The 14782-nt window shown below is 42.5% G+C and overlaps 2 protein-coding genes across 2 annotated transcripts; both read left to right on the forward strand.

Moving 5' to 3' along the window:
* Positions 1–280: 280 nt before the first annotated feature.
* LOC147448461 (uncharacterized) lies at positions 281–2541 on the forward strand. Its single transcript, XM_086521404.1, has 2 exons — positions 281–349; positions 610–2541. Exons 1-2 carry the CDS (start codon positions 281–283, stop codon positions 1129–1131), a joined length of 591 nt encoding a protein of 196 aa, XP_086377530.1. The 3' UTR covers positions 1132–2541.
* Positions 2542–9565: 7024 nt separating this feature from the next.
* LOC147448462 (uncharacterized) lies at positions 9566–10216 on the forward strand. The gene is made up of 2 exons (XM_086522384.1): positions 9566–9604; positions 9680–10216. Exons 1-2 carry the CDS (start codon positions 9566–9568, stop codon positions 10214–10216), a joined length of 576 nt encoding a protein of 191 aa, XP_086378510.1.
* Positions 10217–14782: the final 4566 nt, after the last annotated feature.

Raw genomic sequence — 14782 nt, forward strand, 5'->3', positions numbered from 1 at the left:
CTTCCATGCCTTCAAAAGATGTAATTGATAACCCCTTCTAATATAGTTCACAAGCGTTTCTCCATTTCCCTCTTGAATGACAGGTCTTGAGTTCAACTCGAGTCCTCATGGGATAGATCTTTAAGGTCTCTTGGGATGGTTTCCTACGACGTTAAAAAGAAAAGGGAATAACTTATGTATATTGCATCTGGTGCGACATGATCCGACAATGTGTCTCATTTTAGCCCTAGACAAAGAGGGGGTCCCAGGAAATTCTCTGTGTGTCCGCGCGCGCAGTTGTATGAAGGTGCTCGCCCCTGGGGCAGAGAACAGCAGGAGAAGGCCGAGAACAGCGTTCTCTAGCGTGGTTGTATGAAGGTGCTGGCCCCTGGGGCAGAGAACAGCGTTCTCTAACACAGTTCTCTCTCTCTCTCTCTCTCTCTCTCTCTCTCTCTCTCTCTCTAAAATGTCATAAGAGTTTTAACAATCTCGCTCTCGCGCGATGCTTTTGGTCAGAGGGGGCGAGGCTTTTTGGTCAAAAAGCACAAGTTTGACCAGGTCTATCACGTCATCAAGGATGCGAGTCTTGTAAAGCAAAATCAGAGTTACTTAGCTTTCAATAACTAGCAGGGCCTTGTGCCTATTGTAGAACAAGAGTATATATATGCAGAGTACCCCTCTAAATCTTCAGTTCAGAAATCGGAGGAGATCGCTTGTTATAATTACCTCCAACCTGACGGAACAGCAGTACTTAATATAGCTTACGATCCGGACATGCACTGCGTCGCAGGTCAGCAGGACACACGGATCATAATTCGAGGCTTATGCAGTGGACATGATGTCCCGTTGCTCTCGGCAGCCACCGTCCGGTTGAAATTGCTCAATTGTGCTTGTCGCGAGCTAGATGCAGCAGGATTGGGCTTGGAGAAAATGACACGATTGAGAAGGACGACACTGGATTTCTGTCCAAATCTAGTAAGGCTTCCGAACAGCATCTGCAAGCTGAAGACGCTGGTCGTGCTTGATTTGAGTGGATGCACAGGGTTGGAGGAATTACCTCGCCATTTGGAGCTTTTGGGTGCTCTACAAAGCCTGGATTTGAGCAATTGCGTGAAACTAAAGGGATTGCCTGGAAGATTATCTGGTCTATAATCACTAACAAAGCTCAATTTGAGCGCATGAACTGAACTACAAGAATTACCAGAAGAAATAGGGTGCTTAAGCTCTTTGAGGGTGTTACTATTGGTAGGGTGCGAGAGCCTGGCTAGTTTGCCTAACAGCATCTGCAATCAAGGATCGTTGACACGACTTGTACTCCATGGCTATGCGAATCTTCGATGCTTACCGGAGATGATCGGTGACTTGACTGCCTGCGAAAACCTGCTGTTGACGGATTGCCACGGCATCATGCCAATAAAAATCCGCAGCTTAAGCTCGCTACACGTTGTCAGGCATTTTCTGGATGAGTACAAAGGCCATAAATAATTCCAAAAAAACTTGTTGACCACCCCTATGTATATACATGTACATAGTGCTTCCAGCTTTGAAAGTGCCTGTGTAAAAAACCGTGTACAAAGGCTTGGTTTTGGTCAAGCTGTTGGCTGATGTTTTGGGTTGTTCGTGACTCCAAAATATGGTTTTTAATAAAGGTTTTTAACCGTGCTTATTAGCTTGTGAATCGGACTTGCACGTCATGAATTATGAGCATCCGAAGCTGGCGGTCTCGACTTAGAAGGTGATTGCGGGTGCATGCGAGAAGGGAAACTAAGCCAACTCGGAGGTCTAAGTTTACAAATGCTGAAGTTTTATATTTTTGGAGATAGCCGAGGTGATGGGCTTCGAGCCGTGTGTTACGATGCGTCATTCGGTGACCGGAGCAACAAGATATGCCTCGGGGAAAATTGTCCGAGAAGTCCCCTCATGCTTTGGGAGAAGCTGGAAATTCTTGAGAAGTTGGGGAGGTGGGAGGATGGTGCCAAGTGGCAACGGAGTGATCCCACATGGGGGGGAGAAAGTGGAAATTGGAGGGTATAAGGGAGGGAGTGGGTACCCCCTAAGGGTGTATCAAAGGAGCTAATGGAGCTTCTTGGCCTTGCTTGTGAGGACTCGTGGACTTTGAGGGAGAGAGGGAGCGCCAGTTTCAGTCCACACCAGCTGCCCACACGCCTGGCCACTTTTTTGGTCCACCGGACATCCCCTTTCCCCACTTGCCTTGGTCAAAAAGTGGCAGACAGCTCATTTTTGACCCAAAAAAGGCCAAAATTGGACCAATTAAAAGGTGCCTAAAGGGGGAAATGAAGTCGGCTAAGAAGGGAGAGAAAATACCTTGGGATAATAACCAACAAAATCCCCCTTTAATAGCTGTATTTTCCTGCACATCCCTTTTTGCTTACAGAGACTTGTTTTTTGGAGCTTTTGAGAGACCTTCCATCTTCAAAAGCTTGTAACTTTCTCGTCAGTTATCAGAATCAAGCATATGGATGCTCTACGGAGATCCTCACAACACAAGATTCATATTCATGGTCTCGGTTTTCTAAAATTTTAGTCATGGTTTGAGTTAGAGCTGTTTCTCGCCCATCTTCACAAGTGTTCGACTTGGTGTTTTCTACCGTCATACAGGGTGTCTTTCCAACAGTGTGACTCGTGCAGGGCTATAGAGGCGCTTGTTTTCCTTGTCGTTTGCACGCTAACATTGTTTTGGTGCCCCCACAGATGAAATCCTCGTGTGCTCTAATTTTTACGAAATTCATATACCATGCAGACAGAAAATGTAAATGGGATGGGGGTCCTTATGGACAACCGCCTATGTATGTGCTATTTGTGGACAGCAAGTGAGGCGGTCGTTTAATTTGGATTGCAGCCTTTGTGAGGGTCGTGAGGTTTTGTGAAGCCAAGCACCGGGGGCTGGGTTACCCAATGTGAGGTGGATTAGGTCTAGGAGCGATCCATCGACATCCCTTGCATTTTCGACGTCACATGTAAGTGTTTATGTGGCATCAAACATGGCGGACGAGTTTCCTAAGTTTCATGGATTTCCTAGTGAAAATTCGCACTCTTTTATTGAGAAATTGGAAGTTACTTGCTTGCTTTGGGGCATACAAGATCCGGCTATACTGTTACGGCTGTTGTAATACAGTTTATAGGATGAAGCAAAAGCTTGGCTACAAAATTATGGAGAGGCGGCACATGCACAGACGCCAGGGATTGTGTTGGACTATAATCATGTGAAGCTGGCATTTTTGGCACAATACAGGAATGTCGAAGCACCTGATGAAGTTTGGCATGAGATTTTGGGCTACACTCAGAGGGCTAATCTTAGTGTGGATGATTTTGTCATGCATTTTACCCGCCTTTGGGATAAATGGGCCCGAGCTTTGGGAAATGAAACCCCTCCCGCCATGTTAAAAAAGGATCGTTTTGTGGCAACCTTGAAGGAGAGTTTGAAGTTTAAAGTTGAGTTGAAGCGGCCTACCACTTTTGAAGAAGCAGTTGTAATTACCAGGGAGAAAGAATGGAAAGCTCAAAGACTTAACGAGTATGGGAGAGTGGTCCATGATGAGGAGAGCCAGGTAGAGGCTGGAGTTCAACCTATGCGAAGGGCTGTAGACACTAAGCAATTGCAGCGTAATATGCAGGACATGATGACCATGATGCAGGAGTTACGGCTCAATGTCCTTGGTGGTGGTCGTGGTCGTGGCAGTGGTAGAGGGGTGGCCCAGCCATATGAAGCTCAACCTAATGCCAATGCGGTTCGTGGACAAGGTGCTCCTACCCCAGCAAGAAGGTTTATCCCTACTTATTATAATTGTGGTGAACTGGGACATATCAGCACTCATTGTACAAAGCCAAAGAGGATGGGAGGTGATATGTACCCACTTCCCCATCAAGTTTGTGACAGGTCTAATGATTATTCCTTGGATATACGAGAGGATCGTGGTGATGAACAAGAGAATCAAGCTTCAACATCAGGTGGTCACGTGGGTATTGTGCAAGTTGAGAATAAAGAGGCAAATATGATGCCATTGGGGAAGCGGGAAAGGGCACCAAATGGTGTTGGCCCTAGCAAGAAGAAAGGGAAGGAGAAAGAGGGTGAAGATGCAAAGACCAAGAAGAAAAGGAGACCTCACAGGAAGTTTGAAGTAGCGGATTTTCCATTGGGAGAAGGTCAGACAACTTATAGTCTCAAGGAGGATCTGATTGGGAGGAAACTAAATTATACTTTTGGACAGTTGATGAACATGGTACACAAATTTAAGAGGCAGTGGAAGTCGTTAGTGAATCCTATTGAAAAAGAGCTGAAGTGTGGTCATGTCAGAGTGTTGTCTCTGGAGGAGTTACCCGACATCTGTCCTATGGTGAACGCTTGGCACAAAGGTGTGGGCATGGGAGAGGCCTACATTGATGGAGGTGCGCAAGTTTGTGTGATCACACAGTCATGTGTCAAGAGACTTGGCTTGATCATGTCTGGAAGCTCTGGGTTCATGATTCGACTAGTAAATCATGCCAAAGTTAAGTGTTTGGGACTAGTCAAAGGTTTGGATATTGAGGTTTTTAATGTGAAAGTCATGGTGAACTTTCACGTTATGCCGGTAGGTTTGGGAGCTTTTCCTCTCATATTGGGACGACCTTGGTTAAGAGCTGTTGGTGATGTACAAGATTGGGGCAAGGGCACAATCGCTATGTATAGCAAGAAGGGAGAGAAGAGGATGTTTGATATGATTACCAAATAGCCTCTGGCATTAGAAGAGGTGTCTAAAGATGATGAATCTGAAATCACCATTGAGGGAAGTTCAGAGGATTCAGATAGTAGTGCTACTTCAAGTTCCAGTGACGAGGGTGAAGTGTCCTTTTTGTTACTAAATGAAGAGGAGAAAGAATATGGTGAAGTGTTGTAGATTTCAGAGGATATAAATGCGTCAAGTCGATTGGAGCAGCTTTAAGAGTTAATGCAGCCCAAGCAGGAGCTATCAGTGAAGAAAGGACTTGTTCAAAATATGCTAAGTACAGACTTGTCACAAAAAGAAAGGGCAGAATACCTGAAGATGCTGGAAAAGTTTTCGAATCTTTTCATTACATCATATCAAGAAATAAGGGGTTTTGTTGGGGACTTAGTGAAGATTGAGTTGATAGAAGGAGCAAAGCCAATGAGACAGAAACTAAGAAGAATGGGTAAGGAGCAAATGAATGCTTTAAAAGAAGAAGTGGATAAGATTTTGAATGCAGGGTTTATTGTTCCAGTAGATAATGTTGAGTGGGTCAGCCCCATAGTGGTCACTCCCAAGAAGGATGGGCGTTGGAGAGTTTGTGTTGATTATAAGCCATTAAATGTAGTGACCAAAAAGGATCCTTACTCGTTGCCTTTCATTGATCAACTCTTGGATACAGTGGCTGGTTTTGAAAGGTATAGCGTCTGTGATGGTTATTCGGGATACTTTCAGCTTATCCTTGCTCCTGAAGATCAGAATAAGACTACTTTTATCACTCAATGGGGTTGTTTTTACTTTCTTTGCCTTCCCTTTGGGTTGACAAATGGGCATGGGGCTTTTGAGAGAAAGGTAGATTGGGTTCTTACCCCATTCCTTGGGAAGTTTGTCAAAGGGTTCATAGATGATTTTTGTGTGTAAAGCTCACCCAAGGAGCATGTTCAAAAGCTTGAGATGACTTTTGCAAGGTATGATGAATGCGGGGGTCAGTTAAACCCTAAAAAATGTCATTTGGCACGGCCAAGGGTGAAGCTTCTTGTGCATATGATCTCTGAAAATGGAATTGAAGCAGATCCAGGGAAAGTAGAAGCTTTGCTATTGCTAGCATCCCCAAAGGATACAAGACAATTGGCTACTTTCATTCAGAAGGTCAAATTCTGTCTCGTTTCATACCTTTGGCATCACAGCTGTTGTATCCTTTGCAGCAAGTGGTAAAAAATGATCCTTTGGAGTGGACACATGAATGTGAGGATGTTTTTGACAAAGTTAAAGAAGTGTTGAGCACCTTACCTATTATGCAGGCCCCTGATTGGGAGAAGGAGTTTTATGTTAACCCGTCTGTTGGAGAAGATGCTATTGGGGCTATGTTGTTGTTGCAAAGAGGGAAAGAGTCTCAGTATATGAAGCATGTTTATTATGCTAGCAGGGTGAAAACTCCTCATGAAAGAGAGTACTCAGATGTTGAATTGGTGATGATTAGCATGGTCGATGCGTGTAGATGGTTTAGACATTACTTGTTGCAGAAATCGTTCACCTTTCTCACCAGTTTTTCATTGCTTCCTCAATTGTTCAATAACTCAAATATATCAAAGGCAGTGATGAAATGGGTTATCGAGCTGCAAGAGTTTCAATTCACTTTTCTAGTGGAAGAGAGTACTCGGGCTACTTTGGCAGACTTACTCACTTATAAAGAGACTCTTGTTTTGGTTAAAGAGGAGGTGGTCCAAAGGAACAAAGTAGAAACCCCTGCTATATCAAATGCTTCACTGCTACATTTTGATGGCTCTTATCGAAGAAGTCATGATGTTGCTTCTAGTGGGGTTGTTATTTATGATGCGCAGGGAAATCTTGTGAGGAAGCAAGGGTTAAAACTCAATGCAAAGAGTAATAATGAAGCGGAGTATATGGCTCTTGAAGGCGGGTTACAAATTTTTCTACAATTGGGAATCAAACGTTTGCAAATCAAAGGTGATGTGTTGTTAGTGGTAAAGCAGGTGTTGGGAGTATGGAAGAATAAGAATCCTAGACTGAAGAATTTATGCTTCAAAGTGAAATCGCTACTCAAAAAGTTTGAGTTATGGAGCTTGCAGCTTGTCGAAAGGACTCAAAATGAAGAAGCGCATGAGGCGGCGCAAGCAATGATTACTTGTGTGTTTGTGTTGAAAGCGGATGCCCCTTTGTATCATGGAAGAGAGGTGTTGTCAGAAGAGGTGGATTTCTTATTGACCGGTCTCTTGCCTGAACACTTGCCTTCATCTAAAAAGTATGCTTTTATGAGAAGAGCAAGGAAGTACAAAATGATTGGTGATATGCTTTACATGAAAGTAAGTGATCTGGTGTTGCGTCATGTGCCTTGGAAGGAGGAGATTTACAAAATTTTAGAAGAAAACCATGAAGGGTCTTGCGGAGGTCATTTTGCTATGAAGATTATGCTTCACAAGGTCTTGCAAGAAGGCTATGTTTGGCCTAGTATTCAACGGGATGTCAATCACTGGTGTAAATCTTGCTTGGCTTGTCAGAAGATGGGAAAAAGGGTTCTTAAACCCGAGCTCCAGAAGACAATCCTAGCTAATGAGGTGTTTGAAAAATGGGGCCTCGATGCTATTGGGCCATTACCCACTTCAAGTAAGAGGAATGTGTATATTTTGACAGCGGTGGATTATGTATCACGTTGGGCAGAGGCCAAGGTTGTCAAACAAATTACCAGCAAGGAAATGGGAAAATTTGTGTATGCGCACATGCTGCAAGTTCGGGGTGACATTGGAGTTACTATCTGACAGAGGGCCAAGGTTTAGAGGTGAAATGTTCGATTTCTTATGCAAGAAGCTTGGCATAGAGAATAAATACAGCACCCCTTATTATCCGCAGTGCAATGGACTTAATGAGAGGTTTAATGGAGAATTGGTGAAGATTCTGACAAAAATGACTTTAACACATGCCAAAACTTGGAACTCAGAGTTGCCTTGTGCGTTATGGGCATATAGAACGGCAATCAAAACTAGCACGGGATTCTCACCATATCACTTGGTTTATGGCAAAGAAGCCTTGATGCCTATTGAGGTGGAAATCCCTGCACTCAAGTTTTTGTCATTGCAAGATGAAGAGAAACAGATGCTTGGCAACAAAGGTTATTGGATTTACAATGTTTGCAGCTAGACAGGCTTTTGGCCTTGGATTACTATCAAGAAACATGTAAAAAGGCCCAGAAAAGAGCTAATGAATGCATGAAAGATAAGGGAATTGAGAAAAGAGATCTTGTTTTGCGATACAATAGTAAATTGGACCACACTTTCCAAAAGAAGTTTTAGATCAAGTGGGAAACAAGTTTGATAATGGGACATATCAGCTAGCTGATTTAGATGGTACATTACATAGCTACCGTGTTAATGGTCATAGTCTTAAGAAGTATTTATCGTGGTTTATGACTGTTGTGATAGATGAGATGCTATCAATGGAAACAAAGAGTGTGAATGTGCCACAAAAAGTGGATGAGGTTTCTGGGGATGAGCTGCACCAATTGTTCACCCTGGGGACCTCTCCTTGTCATGAATGATCAAGCAGGCTAGGGGGGGTTGACAAGTTATGTCAAGCATATTTTGGATGAGTACAAAGGCCATAAATAATGCCAAAAAAACTTGTTGACCACCCCCATGTATATACATGTACATAGTGCTTCCACCTTTGAAAGTGTCCGTGTAAAAAACCCTGTACAAAGGCTTGGTTTTGGTCAAGCTGTTGGCTGATGTTTTGGGTTGTTCGAGACTCCAAAATATGGTTTTTAATAAGGGTTTTCATCCGTGCTTAACAGCTTGTGAATCGGACTTGCACGTCATGAATTATGAGCATCCGAAGCGGGCGGTCTCAACTTAGAAGGTGATTGCGGGTGCATGCGAGAAGGGCAACTAGGCCAACTCGAGGGTCTAAGTTTACAAATGCTGAAGTTTTATATTTCTGGAGATAGCCGAGGTGATGGGCTTCGAGCCGTGTGTTACGGTGCGTCATTCGGTGAGACCGGAGCAGCAAGATATGCCTCGGGGAAAATTGTCCGAGAAGTCCCCTCATGCTTTGGGAGAAGCTGGAAATTTTTAAAAGATTGGGGAGGTGGGAGGATGGTGGCAAGTGGCAATAGAGTGATCCCACATGGAGGGGAGAAAGTGGAAATTGGAGGGTATAAGGGGGGGAGTGGGTACCCCCTAGGGGTGTATCAAAGGAGCTAATGGAGCTTCTTGGCCTTGCTTGTGAGGGATCGTGGACTTTGGGGGAGAGAGGATGCGTCATTTTCAGTCCACACCAGCTGCCCAGGTGCCTGGCCACTTTTTTGGTCCACCGGACATCCCCTTTCCCCAGTTGTCTTGGTCAAAAAGTGGTAGACAGCTCATTTTTGACCCAAAAAAGGCCAAAATTGGACCAATTAAAAGGTGCCTAAAGGGAGAAATGAAGTCGGCTAAGAAGGGAGCGAAAATCCCTTGGGATAAGAACCAAAAAAATCCCCCTTTAATAGCTGTATTTTCCTGCACATCCCTTTTTGCTTACAGAGACTTGTTTTTTGGAGCTTTTGAGAGACCTTCCATCTTCTAAAGCTTGTAACTTTCTCGTCGGTTATCAGAATCAAGCATATGGATGCTCTACGAAGATCCTCACGACACAAGCTTCATCTTCATGGTCTCGGTTTTTTAAATTTTTGGTCATGGTTTGAGTTAGAGCTGTTTCTCGCCCATCTTCACAAGTGTTCGACTTTGGTGTTTTCTACCGTCATACAGGGTTTCTTTCCAATGGTGTGACTCGTGTAGGGCTATAGAGTCACTTGTTTTCCTTGTTGTTTGCACGCTAACAACGTGCTGGTTATGAAAGGCTGCATGCATCTCAAAGCCTTGCCCAAAGATATGGGGATGGGAATGAACAAGTTGAGAACGTTAGATATTGTAGGGTGCTCGAGCCTCACAAACTTGTGACCAAGCATTGTTGAGTTATGCTCTTTGCGAGTGCTGGATTTGCAGAGGTGTTTCAGTTTGGAGATCCTTCCTGACGTCTTTGGAGCGGACCTGCGGCCAATATTGGAAGTTATATCGTTGAAGGGGTGTCGCAATCTAAGAAACCTTCCGGAGAGCGTCTGCAATCTAAAGGCACTGAATGAGCTCGATCTAAGTGGATGCTCGAGGTTGGAACAGCTGCCTCGCAAGTTTGAAGGGCTGAGCTGTAATTTGCGAACGCTGAGGCTTGTAGATTGTGAGGTTATGAAGGAGCTTCCTAGAAGCATTTGTCAGTTCAAGTCATTAGGAGCCCTCGACTTGGAGGGATGCTACCGCTTAATGGAGGAGTATGATCCTGCTCGATTATATCGAGAATATAATGATGACTATCAGCTCCAGTCGATGCTGCAGTCGTATATGGGCAAATTGTTGCTGAACGCTTGTGCAAGAGATAAGCTACTTACTCATGATGTTGAGCATATAAAGAGAAGGCGACAATATTTTGTAGGAGTCTGTCCAACGTCATTAGAAGGGCATCCTCAAAACGTGCCCTTCCAGTTTTAAGGGGAAGAGTAATAAAAGTGATCTTATCGGAATTCCCATCCGCTAATAGAGTTCATAGAAGGAAGCTGAAAGCTCAAAATGGAGCATTTTGTGGTCCTTTGTCTTTAAAGAATCCAATTTCTTCATGTGCGTACTAATTAGCCAATGAGCTTTAAAATCTTGGCTTGTGATTTTTAATGTGACAGGTTTCCTTTAAAAGGGAAAGCTAAAAGTCCGACCTTCCATAGGAAAGAGTACATTTTCCTGTTGGGTATGTAGTTTTTGACCTTTGGCACAACACACTGAGCTTTAAAAACTTGACTTGTGATTTTTAATGTGACAAATTTCCTTTAGAAGTGCAAACTAAAAATCACATAGTTCCATACAGAAATATACAAAACTGTTCAAATACGGGATCAAAAGCACCTCAAGGCAAGGCATGAATAACATCATCAATATGAGTGATGAGTCTCTCAGCATGAGCAATTTGTCCAACCATCTTAACATCTACTGCTCTAGCATCAATCATTTTTTGTTTGACTCAGGACCCATTTATGAGAACCTCTTGTGGTTTGTCGCAATTAGGGCTATTGTAATCTCCTCTCCCAGGTAGTGATTCAAGACTCTGTAATCCGCCTTGTAAAGTCAACACTTCTTGAGCTTCAAATTATTTGCTTGCAAGCTCAAACCAGAAAAAAGAATTCTCATACATGGAGTCTAGTAAGCCTGATCAAACATTCTAATGCATCTTTCCTTCAATTCTTCGGATATTGTGATATTGTGATCTCTCTCTTAATATAAATTCATGCTTTTTTTGGGAAAAAAAACTAAAAAATCCACCCTTCCATAGGAAAGAGTATACTTTTTTGTTACGTCATGTTGATATAGGTGACGATAAGAGTTGAATTCTAGTAAAGTGAATAAGACAAGTCAAGAAGAGACTCAAACAGTGACCACAATGAGATATGAGTGGAGAACCTTCTACATTGAAAACCCTTCTTCCAAAAGTGAAAGCTATTCATGAGACATATTCTAATGTCACATGTACTTTATTTTTTCCTTAAAACACCCATCAACTCTATTTTTGGGCTGCATGATAATCTTGTATGCATATATAGTGTCCCATAATTTGAACTTGCATCAGTCTCTCTTCCTTTGTTTCTATCAAGAACACATCTTGCATGAGCATGCACTCAAATACCAAGGATTCAACTCAAATAAGATCATATACCAATGGAACTTTTCTCCCACAAGGTTTTTTCCCTATGGTCATCCACGTTCTAGACCCTAGTTTAGAAATAGTCATCGGCTTCCTCTTGTAATATTATCTATACATAGTACATCAGCAATAAGAAATTTGCTACCAATGCTCAATGGTCAAAGAATCATAGCGAGGATATGCAAGTTTAAGCCATGCTTTGCCAAGAGTAGCTCTCATATTCAAAGTTAATAACAAGCCCCATCAAAGATAATGGTAACTAGATGAAGAGGCAAATAAGATCAACTTCAAAACCTAGGAGTGCATTTCAGAGATCTTGAATATATGTAGACTTCCTACAAATTTAGTATTGGTAAAAAATATAAAGGGTTGGAAGTAGTAGCAAATAAAGTTAAAATACAGTGAGTCAAACTACTAACTACACGAAAGAATCATCATCTACCCAGGAAGAACGTGTTTTAGCAAGATCAAGAATTCCCACATGTGACCAATGATTTAAATTGTGATCCATGTTCTTTAACCTTTACAAAACTCAAGATCACAGCCCTAGTCTATAGTCTCAAGAAAAGTTGAGGTTCCATATCATTCTTTCATTTGTTGAAAACAAAAGCATGAAGTTGACTTAAAGATCTGAAAATTGCAAAGTCTTACCTAGAATCCTGTAATGGAATTGGCCTATTACCTTGAGAGTAGCGGAACTTAATGAGAGTACTTTTGAGAAATTACTTTGTGATCATAGCAGGTGAACATAATTGAAGATAACAACATAGGCATAGCAATTGGTTAACTTGGCATGAACAATACTTTTGCAAGAGAGAGAATTTAGAGAACATGACAACAGTTGAGGACCGGATATATATGGAGCTGGTCCCCCCTCCAATAGGCATTTGTATTATGATTTCTCCCATTAAGAGAGACTTGTTACAATACAATCTTTGTGTTCCTTGTGACCTAGGTGATGCAATGAAGATGGAAAGCTTCATGCATCACAAGCATAACATAAAATTTGAAGAAAGCTTTAACTATCCCAAGCCTTAGTCCCAAGACCTCAAACACCTTCGAAGGTGGAGAGAGCTAGCAAGGAATGACGGTAGGGAAGAGGAAGAGGAAACATTTCATAGGAGAAATAATTAGTTCCTCACCTTATCATACGTCTTCTTGCTAGCATACATAATAGCATAGCAATGAAGAAGGAGAAGATGGCAAGCTTAAGTATTGAAGCATGGCTCTTGGTTGGATTTTCACTCCATAGCCAAGAGTGTGGGTGTAGGCTCTCAACTTCTCAAGGAGCTTGGAGAAGGAGATGGAGCTCTTTCACTTTGCATAGCACACAATGAGAGAGAGAGTGTGTGTGTGTGTGTGTGTGTGTGTGTGTATATACCCCCTAAGCAACCCCCTAGCTTGCTTTGGTCGACCCCCCCTTGTAGCTCATGCTTGAAGCTCATTGGACCCCTCTAGGCCTAGCCAATCATAAGCAAGAGTCATACCAAGCAACAAGGTAGCCTTGGGACAAGTGTTCCCCTTTCCCCTTTGAGAGAGAGGACTTGATAAATGCAAAATCAATTAATTAAATCTCCTAAATTATCATTGGACCCCTTGGGTGGCCATACAATAGGCTTCAGGCACACCATGAGGGCAACATGAGGAGGAACTTGACAAGTGTCCCCTTTGCTTTGTTTGTACCAAGCATGACGTGTGTGTGTGTGTGTGTGTGTGTGTGTGTGTGTGTGTGTGTGTGTGTGTGTGTGTTTGTGTGGGTGTTCTCTCTCATCCCCCCTTGTAGGGCTCGCCCCCTCCTTGTAGGGATTGGATTTGACCTTTTGACACCGTAAGCCCCTCATGCATAGGTTCAGTTCCCACCACAAGCTTGACCCTTAAGCACTTCAAGATTGGGTTGGGTTCTTACCTCAAGTACAGCCCTAGCATCTCAAGCCTGTCAAGCACCTCAAGCATTTCAATCATCAAGCACCTCAAGCATCTCAATCATCAAGCACCTCAAGCATCTCAAGCACCTCAGTCATCAAGCACCTCAGACACCTTAAGCTTGGGCTGTGGGTTCCCACCTCAAGCACCTCAAGCTTGGGCCGGGTTCCCACCTCAAGCTCAGCCCTAGCTTACCTAAGGTCTCGGGGGGTTCACTACGTGTAAAACTACCATATCACGTGTGCTCAAGACATGTTTGTAAAACCCCTTATCTGTGAGTTTTTTTAAGAATATAATCTACCCTTTTCTTTTAGAATCTATAAGTTTTTTTCAAATTTCAAAAAATAATGCCCATCCGTATATATATTTATGTAAGTTTCACTAACTTTAAATACCCTTCTGTTGAACTCACGTAATACGCTACATTTTTATTAGGTGACATCCCTGGGCCTAAGGTCAAAGGACTTTTACACCAACTATTGGAGGTCTACAATGAAGATAACCCTAAGGTATTCTAAGCTCCATTGGTAGCCTTGCTCTTTGATAGACCATCTCTCATATGGGCCCTTTACCATTGGCCCAGTGTTGAGATAGATCCATAAGCACATGTCTATATCTTAACCCTTCTTCCCGTTTATTCTCCCACATTAACAGATCAGTTTAATATGAGAAAATCATTTGGGTTGGTTAGATATTAGATTTTATGACAAATCCTAACCATTGATCTAGAATCCCAAAAGATCATGTCCAAATGATCTACTAATCATGATGAACAAAGTCATATCATCAAAAGTGAATTTTGTCAAAGAAACTAGATCATGATCCATGTACCTCAAGCCCATTTTCACATGTCGATTTGTCCACTTGTTTCTAGGGATAATCTAAGTCTACTAATGAAATTTGGTCAAATTTGGATTGAAATTGCACTGGCCAAGGTTTAATTTTGTTTTATGGTCAAGTTATGATCATTATCAATGCAAAATGCATATTTGAGTCCCTTCCTTTGTGGCTAGTCTTGAATGTACCTTGCGAGTTTTTTGAGGATAGGAGCAACCAGAATACACCAACATAGAAATCACTCAAGGAAGGGGAGAGTGTCATCAAATGAAAAGCAGTTTTGAAGATGCTCACCTAAAGATAGCCAAACTGAAGGTGGTTGTGGCAAGGGACAACATGAGTTAGGAATTGGGAGTGTTTGGAGATGCCAACTATGGATACACCTTGTAGTTAATCTCTTGCTAAAATTCTAATCATTTGTAATCCTATTTGGATTCTAGAGATTGTAAATATAGATGGAGCTCACCAGAATATAATGTACTAGAACTACCCACTCACTTTTGAAGTAAATATATAATTCCCATGGGAACTAGGTATAAAAGTCAAAGTATAAGTGAGAAATTATCAAGCCAAGTGTGAATTGAGCTCGGGGTTGCCTATAAAAAGGA

This window comes from Adiantum capillus-veneris, chromosome 10 (assembly GCF_014529385.1).
Source record: "Adiantum capillus-veneris isolate H3 chromosome 10, ASM1452938v2, whole genome shotgun sequence".
In the NCBI taxonomy this organism is placed as follows: Eukaryota; Viridiplantae; Streptophyta; class Polypodiopsida; order Polypodiales; family Pteridaceae; genus Adiantum; species Adiantum capillus-veneris.